Source organism: Pelodiscus sinensis, chromosome 16, assembly GCF_052426305.1.
Source record: "Pelodiscus sinensis isolate ZL-2025 chromosome 16, ASM5242630v1, whole genome shotgun sequence".
Classification (NCBI taxonomy): domain Eukaryota; kingdom Metazoa; phylum Chordata; order Testudines; family Trionychidae; genus Pelodiscus; species Pelodiscus sinensis.
The window spans coordinates 39,594,108-39,606,810 of NC_143067.1; the positions used below are offsets into that span (position 1 = coordinate 39,594,108).

The 12,703-nt window shown below is 60.9% G+C and overlaps 1 protein-coding gene across 1 annotated transcript; it reads left to right on the forward strand.

Moving 5' to 3' along the window:
* Positions 1–6,731: 6,731 nt before the first annotated feature.
* SMIM33 (small integral membrane protein 33) lies at positions 6,732–10,908 on the forward strand. Its single transcript, XM_025188735.3, has 2 exons — positions 6,732–6,939; positions 9,428–10,908. The coding sequence occupies exons 1-2, from the start codon at positions 6,934–6,936 to the stop codon at positions 9,869–9,871; spliced, it is 450 nt and encodes a 149-aa protein (XP_025044520.3). The 5' UTR covers positions 6,732–6,933; the 3' UTR covers positions 9,872–10,908.
* The last annotated feature ends 1,795 nt before the right edge of the window (positions 10,909–12,703 follow it).

Consider the following 12,703-nt stretch of genomic DNA (forward strand, 5'->3'; position numbering starts at 1 on the left):
AACTTCCTGTTAAATAATCGAAGGAAACAGACGGAATCCACAAGAGAGTCCGCGCCATGGAATTCTGGGTTTGCCCATTACGGTTTCAAAGGATATGAGACATCGTTTACTGAATGCAAAGGAAACTTGGCAGCATTCTGGTCGGGGGACTCTCTTCTCGGAGTGGAGGACAGCAATAAAAAGTGCACAATGGCTTGCTTTGGGCTCACACAGAGCTTCTGGCTGGTATTTATTTGTGTAGCAGCAATACAAGCACTTTGGTGTTGTGGCTAGTGGACGAAGCACCTGGCTAGGAGCCAAAAGGGGGTTGTGTTCTAATCCTGACACTAGCCTTGAGCAAGTCCCTTCTCCTGCCTGACGCAGAGGTGAGTGTGTGTGGAAAGATGCGCATCATGATAGTGGAAACCCCCCTCTTGGGGTGAAGGCTGGTTTTGTGGGGTGGCATCACATTGCAGGCAGGGGTTCTAAGTGTGGACACCCCCAAGAAGTGTTGAAAGCTGCCGGAGGCAGGGAAATTCTAAGGCCAGACAGGACTGTAGGGCATATGTAAGCGGGGGAATGGTCCCGCTATGGTGGGGAACTTTCCTGTCTTCTATACACCCCGGTGAAATGAACCAGCGAAAGGATCTGAGTCCCCGCTCCCACTTCCTTTACCCCACGGCTCCCTGATCCTGAGGGCTCCCCCTCCACTCTCCTGAGTAGCAGAGCCCTTGAAACCCCAACAAGGCTGGGCCCAGGTTTCCTGGGGCTTAATCCCTGACCTTGTAGTCACTAGGGGCAGGAGTTAGGGTGTCCCCACTCCGAGGTGCTCTCTTTACACTGCAAGCCTTCTTGGCCCAGTGATCACTTCATAAGGTTCAAAGCAAATACAATTTATTAAACATCAACTGATTAAAGAGAATAGAATAAGAAACAATGAAAATGGTTAAATGGGAACACACAGCCCTGCTCTGTAGCACAGGGACATCAACACAGCAGTCTGCAGAGTGTAAGGACAGTTCACAGTCTCTTCCTTAGAAGCCCTGGATGTGCTGCAAGGGGCTGCAGGCTGGACACGCTTGCACTGGCAGTGACCACACAGCCTCAGTCTCTAAGTGGCCAGACCCCTCTCCCAGTCCAGAGCCTTTCCCCACACTTTGCAGGTCCCAGTAGCTCACCACATCCAGCTGCAGGCTGTGCTGCTTGGCCAGTTCCAGCTCCTTGTGTTGCTTCTCTGTTCCTTTTGGCTTTCTGAGCACTGCCAGTCTGCTGCTCAACACAGGGTCTGCACTGCTTGGCCTGTCTGTGTCTGGTTCTGTCGCTGCAGGACTTCTTCTTGTCCTCCTCTTTCAGCTCTCTGTCTTTGCAGGACCTCTTCTGCACACAGCTGGCTCTGCTCTTTCAGCTCCCTGTTTGCTCAGAGAGAGAGCCAGAACAATCCCCACTTACAACCTGTCAGTCAGGCTGAGCTGGAGTGTTGGCTGCTTTCCATTGTCTCTGGGGTCTGTCAGTCTCATGAACCCTTCCCCTTCTGAAGCTGGTAAACCAAAAAACTCCCACAGAGTTTTAGTAAGGGGTAACAGTCCCCTTACACATAGAACACCCCCAAAATATTTTTTCAAGAATTGCCTGTTCTAGACAAACATCCTGTCTTGGTGTAAAAATGGTCAGTGATGGAAAATCCACCATTTTTGTCCCCACTAGTGATGCTCACTGTTGACTGTGCCTTAGTTTTGGTTTGAAGTTGTCTAGTTTCACCGTCACGCCCCAGGAGGATGATAGAACTTTCACTGCGGTGTTGGAGAGCCGGGTGTTCAATGCTTGTTCCCCATGGAGATAGGTACAAGCCGTAGTCGTCACCCTTTGCCTTCCCTTTGCTAAGCAACACTGATTGAGTCTGTCCCCGCCGGGCAGGGTTTCTAATCCGTTAATCATTATTGTGGCTCTTCTCCGACACCCCCCCCCCCCCAAGTCTCCTTCTCCATCTGTAGACCTGGACACAGGAGTCCAGCAGCGGTCACAGCGGTACCAGATACAGAGGGAAAATAACCTCTGAACCCCCACAGTACACAGCCCAGCTGATTGTCCACCCAGACACTTTTCGGAGTCCCAGGAGACAGTTCCCCAGCCCGTAGGCCCTGGTCCAAGGTGGCACATCGACACCGAGCCAGATTAAAACACACACTGCCCTGTATCCCTGCCGGTGGCCTGCACCCTGACACAGCCCCTATTCCCTCCCCTTGTTAGGGCAGGCCCATGATACATAGTGAGTGGGGGGCAGGAGCTTCGCACCTTGACACGCCCATCGGGGGCTTTCCGGGCCAGGCTGCAGGACAGGTGTTTCTTAGCGGGCTGGGGAGGGGAGTGTCCTTCACTCCACCAGCTCCTGGCATTCAGCCCCGCAGGATACAGCCTTTCCCTATGCCACGGTCCAGTGTCTGGTGTAAAGAAAAGTTATTTATTAGTTCCCAAAATAGAAGAACTAGAGGACGCCAAATGAAATTAATGGGTAGCAGGTTTAAAACTAATAAAAGAAAGTTCTTCACACAGCGTGTAGTCAACCTGTGGAACTCCTTGCCAGAGGAGGCTGTGAAGGGTAGGACTATAACAGAGTTTAAAGAGAAGCTAGATAATTTCATGGAGGTTAGGTCCATAAAAGGCTATTAGCCAGGGGATAAAATGGTGTCCTTGGCCTCTGTTTGTCAGAGGCTGGAGAGGGATGGCAGGAGACAAATCGCTTGATCATTGTCTTGGGTCCACCCTCTCTGGGGCACCTGGTGCTGGCCACTGTCAGCAGACAGGATACTGGGCTAGAAGGATCTTTGGTCTGACCCAGGACGGCCGTTCTTATGTTCTTAAGGCCTGCAGTGGATCAGGACAGAGGCCAGCACCCGAGCCCAGAGCTCCTGGGTGCCCCTGGACCACAGCAGTGCCCAGCCAGACTGCAGGGGCTGCCCTGCGGTTTGGGAGCCAAACAGGCCGTCCTTGACGCTGACCGGCTCTGAGTGACGTCAATGGCAGCGTCCCAGCCAGCGCCACGGTCCAGTGTCTGGGGTAAAGTGCCTGGGAGTCTCCCCCCGAGATCTCAGGGCCTTGCTCGCTGCCGTCGCTTTAAGAGCAGCCCGGTCCGTTGGCGCCAAGGCTGCCAGCAGCCTGGCACTGTGCGGTTCCTTGCATTTCCATGGCCCACTTTAACGCCTCCTCCCCCAGCCCGGCAGGGAGGCCGAGAGAGGAGCCAGCTCTCCAGAGGGGCCTTTGCACATGACCCTCTGCACAGATGTGGCCGTGGATTAAGCTCTAGATTAAGGCTTTAGGACAAATTCCCGGGCACAGCAGCCCGCCGCCCCGCTAGCTCTGGCATTAGGCGAGGGGGGCTGGGAGGGACAGAGCCAGCCCAGGCTCCCCCGGCACATGAGATCCGTAGCCCGCCTTCGCCAGGGCTCGCTGCTCTGAAAGCCACCCCAGGTAAGAGCGGCTGGACTTGGACGGTCTATGAGTGGGGAGTGCCTGCTTCGGGGGCTAGTGGGCGGAGGGTTTCCCAGTGGGGGGAACCAGCTTTCCCATCCTGCTGGGCCAGGATCCCAGGGGGTGGAAGGTGCATCTGGCTCAGCAGACCTGGAGCACTGGGGCTGATGGTCCCTGCAGGGGCTGCTGCGGATGGGGTGTGAAGCGCCCAGTTGTCTGGCCTCACGGAGCAAACTCCTGCCCATCCGACTGGCCTGGGGAAGGCAGGGCACCTGAGAACCACGCCTGTGGCTCAGGGAGACGACATACGCCTGGGCCAGTGGTGGGGGCACTCACGTGGGACGTGGCAGAGCTGGATTCAAGTCCCGGCTTTGCCAGGCTTCCTGTGTGACCTGGGGTGCTGCTCTGTGCCTCGGTTTCCCCTCTGTGCAATGGGGCTCCCAGCGCTGTCCTGCCGCACAGAGGGGAGGGGAAGCCCTGAGACACTGACGCGGAGGTCCCAGCGACCCGCGCGGTGCGGAATAGCACAGGTGAGATGTTAGTGCACGCGGCTAGCACAGGGCCACGTGACAGCGCCGGTGCGACGCCAGCAGCTTGCCGACGAATCGCCCCAGGGCAGCGGCTGCTGCTGTCACGCTGGCTCTGTCCCCCGAAGTGCCCCCGTTCCAGTGCGGGCGAGCCTGGGCCCAGTGCCCGTGCAGGGCGGGGTGGGGGGGATGTCAAAGCAGGACCGAGTCCTGCTGGAGCGCCAAGGCTGCTTGTGCTCTCTATACACAGACAGGCACCGAGAAAACAGCCAGGGACCCTGCATGGCAGGGCACAGGCGGGGAGTTACATGGCTCCGTGGTGCCCTGGCACCAGGAATATTCCTGGCCCCGGACTGGGCTCCAGCAAAACTTGCTGCCTGCGGCCCCCTGAGTCCCCCGGGCCCCCTGCGCACCCTGCTCCCCTATTCCCCAGCCCTGCCTGCCGCTCCTGGGCAACTTAAAACACCCAGTTTCCTGCGGCTGCCAGCAAGGGTGTCTCTGTGTCCCAGGGGGGTCTCTGTGCTGTGCACTGCTCCGGGGGGGTTGTGCGGGGGCAGCAGTGCTCAGAGACCCCCGTCTGCTCCAGGAGCCACTGCCAGAGGGGGTGCCCCAGGTAAGCATGGCACCCCACTCCTCCCCTCCCCCATCCCCTCCTGCACCCCTCCTTCCAGAGCCTGCATGCTCCCCCCCATGATCCTGGCCTGCCCCCAAACTTCCTTCCCCCTCCAGATCGCAAACTCCCTCCTACAGCCTGCACCCCAGGACCCGAACTGCTGCCCCAGGCCAGAGCCTGCACCCTTATCTTCCTGTACCCCCATTCCCTCCCACCGCCTGTACCCCCAGACTCCCAAGCACCCCCAGAGCCACACTCCTCACCCCTCCTGCCCCCCAACTCTCTCCAGGACCTGCAGCCTGTACCTCAATCCCCCTACTCCCTTCCAGAGCCTGCACCCCAAACTCCCACCTGCACCCAAGCACCCCTAGAGCCTCACTCCTCACCCCTTCTGCCCCCCAACTCCCTCCTAGAGCCTGCAGCCCCTCCCCGTAGGTCAGACCGGGGAGGGAGGAAAGTGAGAGTGGGGGAAGGGTCTGGCTTCTGGCCCCCCCCCCAACATTTCTGCAAAGCTGCCGGCCCTGGGCAGGGCTTGTGCCTGTTTTTGTGTGTCCAAGCCAGGCCCCATGGGTTTGTTAGGACAGACCGGCCGGGTGTGCGGTGCAGAGACCGGCTTAGTGTTGCCCTTTGTTTCCTCAGAAGCCCAATAGCAGTGAAGGGAAAGCATAGCCGTGGGGAGCCGGAGGGTGTTTCCCAGGGAGGCGGGGAGATGGGGTGAAGGGAACAGGCCGCGGGGTCAGGCGAAGGGAACAGGCCGCGGGGAAGGGAACAGGCCGTGGGGTCGGGCGAAGGGAACAGGCCGCGGGGTCGGGCGAAGGGAACAGGCCGCGGGGTCAGGCAAAGGGAACAGGCCGCGGGGTCGGGCGAAGGGAACAGGCCGCGGGGTCAGGCGAAGGGAACAGGCCGCGGGGTCGGGCGAAGGGAACAGGCCGCAGGGTCAGGCGAAGGGAACAGGCCGCGGGGTCAGGCGAAGGGAACAGGCTGCGGGGTCAGGCGAAGGGAACAGGCCGCGGGGTCAGGCGAAGGGAACAGGCCGCAGGGAAGGGAACAGGCCGCGGGGTCAGGCGAAGGGAACAGGCCGCGGGGTCGGGGCGCAGGGAACAGGCCGCGGGGTCGGGGCGAAGGGAACAGGCCATGGGGTCGGGGCGAAGGGAACAGGCCACGGGGTCGGGGCGAAGGGAACAGGCCGCGGGGTCAGGCGAAGGGAACAGGCCGCGGGGTCAGGCGAAGGGAACAGGCCGCGGGGTCAGGCGAAGGGAACAGGCCGCGGGGTCAGGCGAAGGGAACAGGCCGCGGGGTCAGGCGAAGGGAACAGGCCGCGGGGTCAGGCGAAGGGAACAGGCCGCGGGGTCAGGCGAAGGGAACAGGCCACGAGGTCAGGCGAAGGGAACAGGCCACGGGGTCAGGCGAAGGGAACAGGCTGCGGGGTCAGGCGAAGGGAACAGGCCGCGGGGAAGGGAACAGGCCGCGGGGTCAGGCGAAGGGAACAGGCCGCGGGGTCAGGCGAAGGGAACAGGCCGCGGGGTCAGGCGAAGGGAACAGGCCGCGGGGTCAGGCGAAGGGAACAGGCCGCGGGGTCAGGCGAAGGGAACAGGCCACGAGGTCAGGTGAAGGGAACAGGCCGCGGGGTCAGGCGAAGGGAACAGGCCGCAGGGAAGGGAACAGGCCGCGAGGTCAGGCGAAGGGAACAGGCCGCGGGGTCAGGCGAAGGGAACAGGCCACGAGGTCAGGTGAAGGGAACAGGCCGCGGGGTCAGACGAAGGGAACAGGCCGCAGGGAAGGGAACAGGCCGCGGGGTCAGGCGAAGGGAACAGGCCGCGGGGTCAGGCGAAGGGAACAGGCCGCAGGGTCGGGGCGAAGGGAACAGGCCGCAGGGAAGGGAACAGGCCGCGGGGTCAGGCGAAGGGAACAGGCCGCGGGGTCAGGCGAAGGGAACAGGCCGCAGTGGTGGGGCGTGCGCTGTGCATGCGCACACTAGCCGTGGTGAAAGGGCGTTGTGCTGCAGGAAGGAGTGCGCCCGGCCGGAGGAATGCTGCGTGGGGGCGTGGAGGAGGGTGTGTCGGGCGCCCGTGTGACAGAGCAGAGACGCCGTGTTTCCCGGAGTGCCTCTGGTGTGTACCTAAGCGTGATGTGGCATGGCACCTGGCCAGCCAGCGCGAGGAGGCATTTCCTCTTCCCCGGCGAGGGGGTGTGTGTGTCTAATGATGTGGCAGTTTCTTGGGTGAGTCTAGTTCCAATCAAGCTCTCTCAGTCCTCATCTGACCTGCCGGGAGCCATCTCTGCCGAGTTCTGCCCTGAGGCTCAGGGCTTCCCCCCAGACATGAACGGGACTGCCATGGCGACGGGGACATGAAGGTATTGCCAGAGTCCCCGCGCTGCAGGGTTTTCTTTCACTTCAGCTTCCTTTTCCCCTCAGCCCCCCGCCCCCGTTCCCTGACACCGAGTCACTTCCTCCCCCCGGCTCACAACCTGCTTTCTCGCCTTCATTCGCACACGTTTTCTGTGCGACACGCTGTGTGCCGGGCACACGCTGCCCCCAGATCCTGGTGCCCTGGGAAGAGACGGCACGTGCCCCAGCACTTCCCTGGCTGAGGAACTGTCCAGCCGGCGCAGGGTTTAGAACGGGGTACGCAGGTCTCTGCTGGGGGGCCTATTTGCCGAGGTTTCCAACAGCCTCCATGCAAAGCACTAGCCAAGCAGCAGTGTAAGCACCAGCGCTCTATGGGCCAGGAGATTTACGTGGGAACGATAGGGGGCAAGTGAGAAAGTCGGCCATTTTTCAGCACGAGTGCGCTTTGACCCTTTGTCGGAGCGTGTGAGCAAGCCGGGTAAGCGAGGTGAAACGCGGGGGGTCCGAGACCAGACTCCGGCCAGGGGACCGTCGTCTGGGAAGGTCTGAGCGCCACAGTTCTGGAGGAAGGGAGCTGGGAATTTTGCCGTCTCTGCGTGAGCGGCAGAACAAATGATTTGCTCCCATGGAATTTCCATCACCTGGAACGGATGCCGGGCGCCCTGGCCGGAGAGGGGGTGTGGCCCGTGGGAGAGAGGGCCAGGCAGTGCCGAAAAGCGGCGGCCTTCATTCCCGCTTGCTCAAGACAGGCCGCCCGTGGAGGCTGGCTCGGCCGGGGAGCGGCTGAGTCTGTGACAGCACGCATCAGCGCACCGCACTTGGAGCTCCAGCAGTGGGAGGAGAAGCAAGCGGGGGAAGGCCCAGTGGCTGTTAGAGAAACTCACACAAGCGCCTCCCGGCCTCGGCTTAGCAAGGCGGGTGAGCGCCCACGTCACTCTAACCCCCCTTCACGGCCCCTCGCTGCAGCGGGACTAAGCTGGGCATTAAATGCGTGTTGAAGTGCAGCGCATCCTTCATCTTCCCGGCCCCTCCGGCCTCCTTCCCTCCACGCCCCATGGGGTGGCTGCTGGGCCCTGTGGCTTTTCCATTTACACGGGGAACAGTCTCGGGGGGAGCCGGGTTAGCAGAGGTGAAAGGACATGGGGACGCCCTGGTGCACAGCTCTGGCCAGAGGGAGCTAGCGCAAGAGCTGGCAGGGACCTGGTGGCACAGGACAGTACCAGTAAGAAACGTGACCTCTCTCCCCTCCGCTGCGAGTCTGTAACTTTCAAAGCACCTCAGAGACCCACAAATCTCTCTCTAGGATCAGGAGCTTTCGTGGGCAAAGCCCCCTGCCCCAGATGGGATGATCTTGAGTGGAGAAAAAAAAGCTGGAGAAAAGGGGGGGCTGAGGGTTCCCCTTTTTTCCTCCACTAAAGATCCTCGCCTCTGAAGAAGTTGGTTTTGCCCATGAAAGCTCTGTAACAAGGTTCCAAAAAAATGTAGATAAATTCATGGAGCTTGGGTGCATCAATGGGGGTATGTCTATGCTAGCCCCCTAGTTCGAACTAGGGTGGCTAATGTAGGCATTCGAAGTTGCAAATGAAGCCCGGGATTTAAATATCCCGGGCTTCATTTGCATATTGCCGGGCACCGCCATTTTTAAATCCCCCTTAGCGCAGACTCCATGCCCACAGCTACACGCGGCACGGAGTAGGTCGTTCGAATTAGGATCTCTAATCCGAACTACCGGTATGTCTCATTCCACGAGGAGTAACGGTAGAGATCCTAATTTGAACGACCTACTCCGTGCAGCGTGTAGCCGCGGGCACGGAGTTCGGACTAAGGGACTTTTAAAAATGGCGGCGCCCGGGAAGATGCAAATGAAGCCTGAGATATTTAAATCCCGGGCTTCATTTGCAACTTCGAATGCCTACATTAACAACCCTAGTTCGAACTAGGAGGCTAGCATAGACATACCCTGGGTGCTGGCAAGGCTGGGCAGGGAGGGGTCCCTGGCCTCTGTCAGAAGCTGGGAATGGGTATCAGGAGAGGGATCACTGGATGGTTCCCGGTTCTGTTCACTCCCTCTGGGCCCCTGGCGTTGGCCACCGTCGGCAGACAGGACCCTGGGCTGTGGTCTGACCCAGTCTGGCCGTTCTGATGCAGAAGGACCAGGGAGGTGAAGGTTGGGTGTCACCTGACAGTCCAGGACCAGAAGGGAGGGCCCATCACACTGAAATTGTAGTGACCTCTACCCTGCCCCGGAGGGCTCTGCCCATCCTGCATCCCGAGTGACCCAGGGCGATTTTAGTGGCTCTCAGACTCTTCGTGCTTCCCCCATCACTAGGGCTCTGCTGCAGCTGGCCCTGACCGGCTGCATCCTTGCCGAGTTCTTGGGTCCCATCCGCGGAGCGAAGCGGACGAGTTGCTGCGCTGGGCCACGTGGTGGCTGGGCAGGAGCAGGCTAGAACGCCATGCGCCATTCACCCAACCCGCTCTGCTTCTCCCCAGGTGCGCGTCCCTGCTGCCGCCATGAACGTCTCCGCCCTGAGCAGCCCGCCTGCGCCTGCGCACATGGCTGGGTTCACGCCAGGCTCCGTGACCCGGGCGGTGACGAAGAAGGCCGACGCCCTCCCCACCATCACCGTCATCGTCGGCCTCTTCGTCCTCTTGGCCGTGCTCATCATCGTGCTGGTGCGCTACGGCTCGCAGCTGCGCGTACTACAGCTCACCCTGCGCCACGAGCCCATGCCGCAGGACCTGGAGCACGGGGTGCGCCTGACAGACTGGAAGAAACTGGGCTCCACGCGGAAAAGCAGCACCCAGCCCGCACCGAGCTTCCAGGGCGAGCCAGGCAGCCACACGGCCGCCACGTGGCCCGTCCCGTGCTCCTGTGCACACCAACCGCTCTGCGGGAATGCGGAGCCCAACGTCATAGAGATCAGCTACCTGTGACCCCACCCGCCGGGGCTGGGCAGCCGCCAGGGGGCCTGTGGCTCTGGCGGAGGGGAGCAGGGTCTGACGCAGAGCATTTGCCTGGACTCGCCAGTGTTCCGACACGGCGGCGCTATCGCCTCGGGAGCGCGGCGGCTCCGACGCACCAGGAGTCAGACTCACGGCCGGGAAAGGGCCCGCTCTGGCGGCTCGAAGCAGTTCATGCGGGCGGCTGTCGCGACGCGCGTTTGAAACACGCTCTGAGATGTGCACCCCAGAGGGGCCGGACCAGGCCTGCTCCCAAGGGCTGACGGGACACGAGACGGCCAGCGCCAGGAAGGTGGCGGATCCCTATGTCTGCCCACGTGATGTGCTAATGACACACATCACTGCACTAGCCTCTCACTGACTTGGGGAAACTGAGGCACAGAGCTTTGCGGCAGTGGCACTTGGGGAGAGGGCAGGCTCTAGCCACCAGATGGCAGCACCCAATGCTGCTGCCAGGGAGAATTTCCTGCCCTAGGCAATCTGGTGAATGCCCAGCCCTCCCAGCTCCCCCCTTCCTTCGCACGGCCGCTGAACGGTCTATGCCCCCAGCGTTTTGCTGCCCTCAGCAGGGACCTCGACGGGGAAGGGGGGGTGTGTAAGGTGATTCCAAGGGGTCCAGGCTCCCAACTGCTGCTGCCATCGGCCCTTTAAATCGCCTCCCATGTCACCCACCCCCAGTCCGCTCAACCTGGGACAGCCCTGGGGCTGGATTCACTTCCCTGGGACCCGCCCCTGGCAGCAGGATGGGGCAGTTCCACGGCGCCAGGGCAAACCGCGCTGCAGGGGGCAGGCCCGGGCGGGCGGGAGGTCTCCTCATCCGCTCCTCTTACAGGACAGGGCTGGAGTCACCGCCCAGGGCTGCCCCGGACACTGGGGGGTAACCCGACGAGCTCTCCCGGGCACACTGGCAGAGGCCTGCCCTGGAGCCAGAGGCCGCAGGAGGAAACCAGAGGACTGGAGCTGGCGGAGGACTGTGGCCGTTTCCCAATAAAGCTCCTCGCTCAACGTTAGGAGGGGAGTCTCCGCGTTTCTTTGCTGCTGCCCCACGTGTTGGTGACCTCTCTGGGGCCTTCCACAGGCCAGGCTGGGAGCGGGGGGGGGGGGAGATCGAAGCCCTGCCAGGACCTCTCCATCTCCGACTGGGACACTCTTGCCCCGAGTGCTGTGGCTGGATTTCCGGTGCCGGTTCGTTCCTCACGGGGGAGGCCACAGGGGAAGCCGCGCCAGGAGAGGCCGTCCTCAGCCATGTCGTACCCGGGGGCGGGGCACCCCAACCCAGCCACGGTTACAGCAGAGGGCCCAGATCCCAAACTGCTTCCTCCCCGCCCCGCCCCCCCAGCTGAAAGGAGTTGGTTTGGCTTCCTGGAGAACCCGGCCCGCTGGGTAGCCTAGCCAGCCACAGAGCGGGCAGGGCCGAGGAGTCAGGCCGTCGGCAGGAGACCTGTGGCCACGGACCGTTTCCATTTTGCCCCATCAACAAATTCCACAGCAATGCTAGTTTGTGGAGACTTTTCCACTCTGCTCTCAACACTTCCCTGAGCTGCCCCGTTCCCTCCAGAAACGTCCCATTGCCCTGGTTCATCATGACACGTTGAACCTCTCTGATCCGGCAACACCCCTGGTCCGGCAGGATTGGAGTTAGCTGGGTGTCCACTTACTATGGGGGTGGCCAAGTTGTCTGTGGTTCCATAAAGTTTGTTTACAGCCAGCCACCCATTTTGGCTCTGTCCGGCGCTGTTATCTTCTCAGAGCCCAGCAAGCAGTGGCAGTGCCGGTAATGCTGCTAGACAACACTGGCGTCCCGTGGTTTGGTGAATTCACCGGTCAGGTCCCGAGGGTGCCGGACTAGAGGGGTTCAGGTATTATAACTGTCGCCAAAGAGGTGACACTGGCCAATGCCCGATCAGCCAAGCCCTGCGGCTCTTATTCAGGTTTTACTCTCTCTGGCTTTCTCTAGACTGGCAAGTTTTTCCGCAAAAGCAGCTGCCAGCTGTCTACACTGGCCGCTTGAATTTCCGCAGGAACACTGCCGATCTCATGTAAGAAATCAGTGCTTCTTGCGGAAATACTATGCTGCTCCCGTTCGGGCAAAAGTCCTTTTGCGCAAGAGGGCCAGTGTAGACAGCTCAGATTTGTTTTGCGCAAAAAAGCCCCGATGGCGAAAATGGCGACCGGGGCTTTTTTGCGGAAAACCACGTCTAGATTGGCACGGACGCTTTGCCACAAAAAGTGCTTTTGCGGAGAAGTGTCCGTGCCAATCTAGACGCTCTTTTCCACAAATGCTTATAATGGAAAACTTTTCTGTTAAAAGCATTTGCGGAAAATCACGCCCGTCTAGATGCAGCCTCTCAGACAGAACCCTGAGGCTGAAGTCACCGGGAGAAGCCACGAGGTGCTGATCACCTGCCAATTCATTGATTTCCTGGGGTGAGGCTTTGCCCGAGCGTGGGATGTCAGGGCGTCCAGCGGAATGGCACGGGAACACTACGGTCTCGCTGGCCAGCTCGTAGCAAGGAGACCAAGTGGGGGCAAAAGGGAGGGGAGACCCATGCAAAACGCCTGGTGAACTCTGTCTGGAAGGCGAGGCGCATGCAGGCAGGCCGTGCCGGGTGGCGCAGGCCCCAGCCAGCCGCACGTCTCATCGGGGCAGGGCAGGGCGAGCCAGCGGGATGGGGACGTGACCAGCAGCGACCCCTTTGCCTGAGGAGAGAGAATGCCTGAGGGCAGCTAGGGCCAGGCTTGGCGTTGCTCCCGGCTCCGCGCCGCAGGCGTCAATTAGCCGGCGCTTCTCAAATCGCTTTCCCG